General features: G+C 34.5%; 1 protein-coding gene across 4 annotated transcripts in view; it reads right to left on the bottom strand.

Moving 5' to 3' along the window:
- Positions 1-4516: 4516 nt before the first annotated feature.
- LOC105347650 (B-cell lymphoma/leukemia 11A) overlaps positions 4517-9556 on the bottom strand; it is a 36776-nt gene continuing 31736 nt past the window's right edge. For all 4 annotated transcript variants that reach the window (XM_011456806.4, XM_011456807.4, XM_011456808.4 and 1 more), the window contains exon 3: positions 4517-9556. This exon is cut by the window's right edge and continues 492 nt beyond it. In XM_011456806.4, coding sequence (XP_011455108.2) covers positions 7884-9556 — 1673 coding nt within the window. In that variant the 3' untranslated portion in view covers positions 4517-7883.

The raw sequence follows: 9556 nt of genomic DNA on the forward strand, positions 1-9556 counted from the left end.
CTTTGAGTCTAGCATCATCATGGTTTTTTTCGTGCAGTACTTGATATATTTTAGGTAGCTGTAGGTTTCGACCAATCGTTAAACATGGCGTGTCAATTTCAGTCCTGTCAATTTCAGCCGTTGCAGATTTCGACCAATCGATAAACGGGCATGTAGTTATCAGTCTGATTGTTTCTATAGTATTCTATACACATACCGAACGTTTAAATAAGTCTGTAAGAGTCCTTCAAATTATTTATGTTGCACATACATGATTGTAACAAAAACAGTTTGATGCAAGTTAGTTGCAGAACTGTAGCTCACTGGACAAAAAAAATTGGATGGACGACCAGAGATCTGCTGTTCCGACAATGGAAAAATTGTATACTTATTTATTGCGCACAATTTTGATTTATTTCAAAATACTACTAACTGTTTGTTCATAAAACATTTGTTTTTAAGGTGGTATAACACACCTAAAAAAGGCACTCGAATTGACAGTTAATTATTTGATTATGAAATATATAATGATAAATTAACAGTACATATGTCAAAAAAGCGAAAAATTGCAGTTTGTGGATAAAAAATGAATATCTAATAAATTCAATTCAGTAAGTAACAGCAAAAGCCCCCGAGAGATTCGAACTCGGGATGTACGGATCACAAGTCCGAAAATTTAACCACTCGAGTATTGAGTAAGTTGAACGTTGCCGACGATTAAATCCTTTTAATAAAACGAAATGTCGTTCCGATCAGAAGCCAGCCATTAAGTGATGATGTTCTTGCATGCAATGTTGTACATAAAGCAATACACAGTAACTATGATTTTATCTGGAAAGTTTTTACAAACTTTCATAAGACCATGAACTATATTTGAAAATGCTTACAAACATGTGACAGATTTAATGCTTTATATAAGGGGAATCCTCTTCGTTGTGAAAAAGTGCATCCTTAAAACAAAATTCATTTAATCTTAATGTTTAGAGTCAGACACTTTTTCGGAAACTGTTATTTCCGATTTTTGTTTCAAAGAGGCATATTTTTAAAGAATTTAACTTTTGGAAAAAATCCTAAATACCTCCGAAAACTAAGAACGCTGTATACAAATCATACTAGATAGTCGAGTGGTTATGCAGAAACAGTAGACTGAAACCCTGTCCGACTTTTTTGTTTGTGTTTGAATCCTAAAACAGTTGGAATTTTTTAAATACATATTTCTTTTAATAACATGGAAAGGTAATGTGCATGTATATAGTTAATTTAAGAATGTCCAAATAAAGTTATTTAAACGCTTTTCAATTTGGTGTTAATTTTGCAGACGTACTAATACTTTATCAACATTACTGTGTGGAGTCCCCTTCAAAAAATTTGAATTATAAACATTTTTTATTTGAAAAAGGGATTTAAAATCCATGTTCGCATCAATGCAGAAAGTTCCCCCCCCCCCTTTTTATGATATGTCGTTATCAAAGATACATACACATGTTGTTAAAAGCCAAAAAATAATTTTAAAAAGTATGAATCGGTGATGGAGCAATAGGTACTAGTAAATGAAAATATGAACGGATAAATTTAATCCACCTTTTTATTTCTTTTATACGTTTATATAGGTACTAAAAAAACATAATTATGATTATTATTTAAACTCTGGCGGTTTTGAACAGCCAGAATCAGATTTATTTATTTAATTCCAAAGAATGATATTTTTAACACCCCGGACAGTAGAAATCAAATTGATTTATGTTAAAATCAAAATACAGAATATATGGTCATCTTCTTAACATCAAATGGTGGTTACCGTGTTCAAAAGAGATGCGCCAAAAATGTTTGTGTATTTGCCTATATACGGAACATACCCGCTAAGTCGTCTTCGTAAGGTGTCTATATTTAGATATGACTCCTTAAGCGACACGGATATTTAAAAAGTCCTTTCTACGTAAGGTGATAATCCAGCTTTTCCCAACACCCTCTTTGGTGATGTTCTTAATTCCAGGCCCAGGGGGGCTATTAAAATGGTTGTGGGTGATGCTTTGATGTAGCTGCAGGTCTGTAGCCCCAGGTCTTCCATCCGAATTCTTTTTCAGAATGGAAGCTACAGACCTGCAGCTTGTTTTGTCGTGTAAGTAGCTAGTGGTATATTGATATTGCAGGTTAAATTTTGAGAAACAGCCCACGTTTTTGTGCACAACAAATATACAATGTTTTAATGGGTGGCACTGTAGCTCTCTTGTCGTCCATCCATTTTTTCCCCAGACCAGTGAGCTATAGACCAGCAGCTTGATACAAGCGTAGAGAACGCCCACAAAAAATTCGTTTCTTTAAAAGAAATCGTAGAAACTATACGTGGATTTGTATAAGTGCCAAAACTACTCGCGTTGTTACATTACATGATAAATCTAAGACATTCACTAATGAAAAAATATTGATATATACACACATTCAATGTAGATGGCCTAGATGCAGGTATAAAATATAGAAAGGCTCAAAACTCGAAACGAAAAACTATTTGACAATGACTTAAAAAAATTTAATATACCTATTTCCTAGCTATGATGACTATAGAAAAATTGATCGCCCCTCCCCCCTCCCCGGGACAGTAACAACCGATTCTCGTAGAGCAGCCAAGGAAAATAGTTATAATATAGGGGGGGGGGGGGGCAATAAACTAGCTACTGTCCGAATCCTTTTGAAAATATAAGAAAATGCATGATCAAATTGGGAGTGCTTAAGACAATCATTCTGTTTAGATACTAACAATTACTTACGTCAAAATTAATTTCTCAAACATTGGCATATCAGTAAAATAGGACACCGCTGGACATATATCCGGGATGCAGGTTCTTGTCAACTTTTACACCCACACATTAAATAATGCACGTAGACCTGACAAAACAACTTTTCGTTATCTTTTATTCACTTCTGAACTTTTGTGTAAAATAAACCCAATACGATACAATACCTGTGAATTTTATATACCTGTGAATTGTACAACTTAAAAAATATAAAGCAAGTTGCTGGCACGTAGCATCGTTTTTGAAAGTGGGAGGGGTACATCTTGATCACCACCCCCCCCCCCCCAAAAAAAAAACAACCTAAACACCTTTCCATAAAATCTTCAAAATCCTAATCCTTGGCCCCTGGTCCCTACCCCCTCCCACCTCAATGCTACGTGCTTGAGTTGATATTAACTCCACAGAAACAGACGACTACCTTAAACTTTGTCAAGTAATGTGAAGGCGTGTTGATTTTTGATTGCAAAATGTAGTCTTATAATCTGTACTATGTGGGTTCAAACAATAAATTCTTGGTTTTATTATATTGACAATTGCGTTTTTCGACATGATTTGATTTGATTCATGCAACCCAATTTTTTCAAATTTGAAACACTTTTATTTATAAATCATACAGGCAGTTCATAGCGATTTTTAAAAATTAATTAACAAACTGGTAAGGAATAGGGAGGAAAGGGTGAATATTCAATGGCTTTTCTTACGTTAAAATGTTGATTTTTGTTTGTTTTTACAGGAACTCTATATAAAATGTCTCAAATTGCAATCTGAATGCAAATACATGTATTCTCAACAACTTGACAACAAGCTTGCTAACAGCTTTTCAGTACTCTGATTACCATTTCTGGCGGCCGGCCTCTCTTGGCGGCCATTAACAGACATGTGCGTCGGGACGGGGACAGCAGACATTTTTCCTGAATTTTTATACAGAAAATTAAATTTTAAAGAAAATCGTTTTGGGGAGCATGTTAAAAATCACAGGGAAACGTAATATTATGATATACATGAAAGTATTTAAAGTTACTACGCAGTTGCTCTAAAAACGATGCTACATGTACGTCACTGAAAACTACTAAACATGGCTTGATTCAAAAACAAGTATTATCCCCCCCCCCCCTCCCCCCGTTACTGATACTTTGAATTAATATGCATCTGCAAATACTGGTGTTACGTACAAGCCAACCGTAAAATTTAAGAATTGATTTATGAATTCTCCTCCCACTGAGTGTATAAATTATGCTCTATCTAGTTTTAAACATCGTGGTCAACTCTTAATTAGCAATAGCCCTTTTCCCCCATAAAGAAGATGTTATGAGCTGCATGACATATTTAGTTAATATATATAATTCATACTGCCAATTGGAAAAGGAAATGATTTTATTTTCTTTTTTCATTCATAGAATCATTTTCCAAAATTATGATTGCTACTAGTGGTAACTAGGTACACACATTATAAAGCATAGGAATTTCAAATAACTTTCAAACACGCCTCTAATTTATCATTATATTTATATGTATAATATTGTATATGTATGTAAATGTCTCGGTATATTTAATTAAGAAAAATAGGAAATTCGTTTATAAATGATATTTACATTAAACGCAGATATATCATATCCTATCTGATCAAGGTGGCCTATGGCACTCCAGGTGAAGATATAGTTTAAGGGTCTCTGCGGAGATATTACCTCCCTATTAACTGTTGTATTTGTTTCTGAATAAAAATTACCAAACAAAAGAAAGAATAATAACTGCCGAAGAGATAAAATGTTTATTAAATTTTACACTGTACTTTGTACTTCCATACAAACATTCATAGTTTAAATACAACAAGCTTAGTAATTGGACGAGAAACGTACATCAAATGTACAGTGAAAACGATGGGTCCAATGAAAGTTCAGGATCTTAAAGGGATGTCATTTGTCCGAATGTTCATGCTTTTGCGATCGATTAATAATAAAAAAAATGGAATTTCGTTGACCTCCCTTAAAGATTCTCAAAGAAGAAAGGATATAGAAACCATCGTCATGCTGGGGTTGTTCCATGTATTGAACTTTTAACCATTTCTAGTTTTTGAAATAAATTTCATCCAGTCGTAGTTTTTATATTTTCCAGTGGTTAAAAAGCTAGTTTAGAGGTAGTATATTAAATATATAAACACAAAAAACTGCATGGAAAAACCCCCGCTGAAAAACCCGAATCTCTCTACGTAACTTTAGGGTAAATATTAACGACTGTTTCATAGCGGCATATATAGGTCTTCGTTGATTATAATCTAAACAAAATAACCACAACACTTTTTGTTCAAACGGTGAAACACAAGTTCTGGAGGAAAAAAACAACAAATCAATGAAAATAATAATAAATTTTAAAACGAGGCAGAGAAGTTAAATGTGCATCAACAATTAATTGTGTAGGCAGAGTGATCGGGTGCTTAAACTAAAGAGAAGCTATGAAATCTTAAAACAAAAAAAAATATATTCAAACATGAACATGAAACGAAATGGCAGTAGTTGAAAACGTTTAGAGGTAACACATAAACGACAAAAAAGAATTCAAATCGAACAAACTCGTATCTGAGACACATAGCATCTTCCAGGCTTTCAACAATATGTATAATTTAATAAAAATATTCTCATTCGAAAAATTATGGCACGACAGAATTCAGAACATTTGGATGAATATGCACAAAATGACGACAATATGATGCGCGTAATTTGGAGATCATAATTTGCTGATGTTCAACGTGGAATTAACACATATTTTGTGCTTGCTTTTAAGTACATCGTAATTTAGCCATGTATAGAAATCAAATTTAACTTATTAACTTGTTAACTTGATCACCAATAAAATAGTTCAGATGTTCAAAATTCTATTACAGTCTTAGAATTTGCTATAAAAAGCAAGCATGGGCATGTAAGAAAAAATTACAAAAATCCTGTTTTGAAGGAAAAAAAATACACCAGAAGCACTAACACAAGCATATGATTTTACATTTGTAAACCACCTTAGCACTTTCACTTTGCACCAATTCTTGCCGATACATATTCCAAATGTATATATAATGTAACGATACAGGAAATACTAAAATATTGTGTCAAATAAAAAATATATATTGTAAACTAACACCTACATTTAAAAAAAATTTAAAAATTGTATTTTACTATCTTTACAAATACGTTGAACAGAATTTAGCTATATTCACAAGTAATTGATATGGCACACAAATCTCATCTGAAATGACAAACATTATTATCATCATTCTACAGCTTTCTTAAAAATCTGTTTCGAAATTTTCGATAAAAATATTTCTTCTCAAAAATTTGAAATATATTTCTTAACTCTGAATTTCCTTTTTAGACTGGCGGTGCAGTTTGTCTTTTCAACGTTTTAATATCAATGAAACAATTAAACAATATTTAGTAAAAAACACAACTTCTAACAAAGATGTAATATGAAATAGAGCCCGATATTACATGTAAACAAGTAGTGAAAAAAAAAACGAAACACGTATTGCAAGTCTCGGCAATGTTACAATGTATCATTCTACATGCAAAATCTTGCTATGGCACATAAAAATTATATCATCCTCGATATGGATGTAAGTTTTAAAGGAATGGGTAACCAAACGTCAAACATCAAAAAGGTACATATACGTACGAGTACGTGTATATACAATCTCTCTTTAAAAACCATGCTAAATTCAAGCTTAATTTATGCTACAAAGAAGAAATGTATGCTAGAGCTGACACAGCTAAACTGAAATAATTTTGTTCAAAGAGAGAAACTCTCAAAATTTCAAAAGGAGCACATATATACGAAAATATTCTCCTAATGTCTAACACTAAACAGTCTCCTAATCTAATGTCTAAATGCAATGGCACAAAATACACAAAATACGTTAAACTACTAAAAAACCTTTATATACTGACAGCTCTTAAAAAACCAGAAATTTCAAAGCTGCCGGTTGTCAATTTTCAATTTTAATTCCGTTACCTTCTGATTTCAATGTTAAATGGCTGAAATGTTCAACGTTAGATTTAAGTTGGACACAATAGGCACTGGGTATTCAAAATAAAACATAAGCGAACATTGGTCAGATGGACTTGGGCACCAAATATTTGCTGCAATGTTGAAGTATTGCTGCCTCGTGTTCAGTCGCATTGCAGTCCAATAAAGTTCTTGTTCAAGAGTCTTGACCAAATAAGCAAACGCTTGATAATTTTTTTTCTCACTCTATCGTGTTGTTATTCTCCTCTGTGTGATCACAATAAACAAGCTGTATTTCCATTCTCCAAGATGAAAGCCCTTGGCAATAATTGTTACAGAATCAAATATGGCAGCCATTTTTTAAAACAAAAAAAAGGTGTCTTTATAACTACTTCTTAACGTTATTAAAGTATTATCGTTATCATACCAACTAAAAATGGTATCAATCGCCATTCAAATGTTATATGCCATTTTTTGTAAACAACTTAACCGGGATACTCTTTCCAAAAATATACAAATGAAAAAAGCTAAATGGAGTTTAAAGTCACGTGGAGGACTCCATCCAATTAGAGTGTACGTATCTAACTGTGTACCATTGCAATCCACAACCCTTTCTGCACACGGATTTTACAACAAAAATATATTCTATTTTGATGGGGGAAAATACAAGAGAAAAAGAATACATATGATACAAGGATAAAGGGGGAAAATGGCCATATTAAACTTTTATCATTACGAAGCACCAATAATTACCAAATAGATAGACACAATTGTAGATTCAACACAATTATAGTAAAAACACCCAATTTTAAAAAAAGAGTAATCATTCGTCTTTGACACTTAGTACCCTGCTCCTAGAGGTACACAAGTATTATGGCAACTTTGTATGACTAAAACCATCATATAGTGGTCTTCTGAATGAAAATGATCATCACCGGGATAAATATCTCTATGTAAAAGCATATGTCATAGCCGAGTCGTGTATGCAATATTGTTCAGTCCAAATATTGCCAATAAGACATTCTGAATTGTATATAAAACATGATAAAATAGAAAAAGAACGAGTATTGGATACACACTTTCTAAGTTTGTTTGCCACAACTGGATAGCCAAGCCAACGAATTCCTATTGAGCAACAGAATTCGATAGAAGAGAATTCGGCGAATCGTGCATTCCCGACGTTGCAACCGAATTAGAATTATCCGAATCCATGTCCTGGCGTCCCAAACCTTGCATCCCTGAGCCTTTTTCAACACATTTCCTCATGTGTTTTTCAAGGGTGCTTGCAACTGAGAAAGGCATGCCACAAAATTTGCATCTGTAGACATCTTTACCGATTCTTCCATGAGTCTTCATGTGACGAGTTAGCTTACTAGATTGTGCGCATGCATAATTACATAATTCGCACTTATAGGGCTTTTCTCCAGTATGCGAACGTCGATGAACGGTCAGATTACTGCAATTTTTGAAGACCTTTCCGCAAAATTCGCAGGTATCATTTCGTGTTTTATCCCTTCGTGGGCTGGCGGACGGTATGCCATTTGAATCCAAAGAAACATTGCTAGACGACGCTGATTTTGGGACTCCGCCTTGAACACTGAGCGACTTCAAGGCACTTTCATGATTCGGGCTGTTATAACCATTGTGATTGGGATCTCGAGCATCATATCGAAAGTTATTCAATGAAGGTAAAATTGGGAAAAATTCATGCGGCTGTTGACCATGATACTGCCAAATAGGTGAAAATACATTTTCCATACCGCTAACGCTGTTTAGTAAAGGTCCGTCGTTTGATTCGTGCTTCTGACCTTTGGACATTTCATGCTCAGATGCAGATGATGGACGGCTACTTTTTTCTTTAGACTCCTCTTTTAAACCACTCATACTGTTACCATTACTGAGCGAATCATCACGCGTATCATTAGGCGATGAAACCTCTTTCTTAATATTCAGATCTGTGTTTTCTTCAAGAGCCTGTCTGTAGGCTTCGTTGTATACATGTAAATTACGAAGTCCACTGGACTTCATTACCTCAGACAATAACGAGGCGCTAGAGCTAACATAGGCCTCTGCTTGTTTTGTTTCGCCATCAGTATGAGGTTGATTGGAATTTTGAAGTAGTTTTGCAGCCAACAAACCACCTTTAATGTCGCCTTTTTTCTCATCACCCGAACCATCATTTACCTCGGAAATATCTTCTTCTTCCATCTCCTCCATCTCTTCTTCCTCTTCCTCCTCCTCTTCCTCTTCTTCGTCGTCATCATCGTCTTTGTCGTCAAACTTTTTGTTTTCGGGTGTGCTGCTGCCAGAACCCATGCTGCCTTCGTTTGAAACGTTAGACATTGGCGATTTCATATGAGTTTTCATATGACGTTTGAGCTTGCTTTGTTGGGTGCATGCATGTGGGCATAGTCGACATTTAAAAGGCTTTTCTCCTGTGTGTGAACGACGATGAACGATCAAATTACTCTGAAAGCGGAAAGACTTGCCACAGAATTCGCAAGATTTCATTTTATTTGGTGGAGTTAAGCTTCCACTTCCACGTTCTTTCTTTGAATCAGTCGGCGTTGTATTTGTAGAGGTTGTAAGTGGTGTGAATATATTACAAGCGGATCTAGCAACCTGAGAATAAGGAGGTGTTTGCCGACGAACCGGCGAAGTTGGACCTCTTGCTAATTCTTTTAATCGCTCTGAATAAAATGAATCTTCTATCCCAATTGAATTTGGTCTTTGTCTGTCATATGGATTCGGTAATCCTGAGGGGAAAACCCGATTCATGTCAACGAGAGGAGGAAATC

This window comes from Magallana gigas, chromosome 6 (genome assembly GCF_963853765.1).
Source record: "Magallana gigas chromosome 6, xbMagGiga1.1, whole genome shotgun sequence".
NCBI classification, from domain to species: domain Eukaryota; kingdom Metazoa; phylum Mollusca; class Bivalvia; order Ostreida; family Ostreidae; genus Magallana; species Magallana gigas.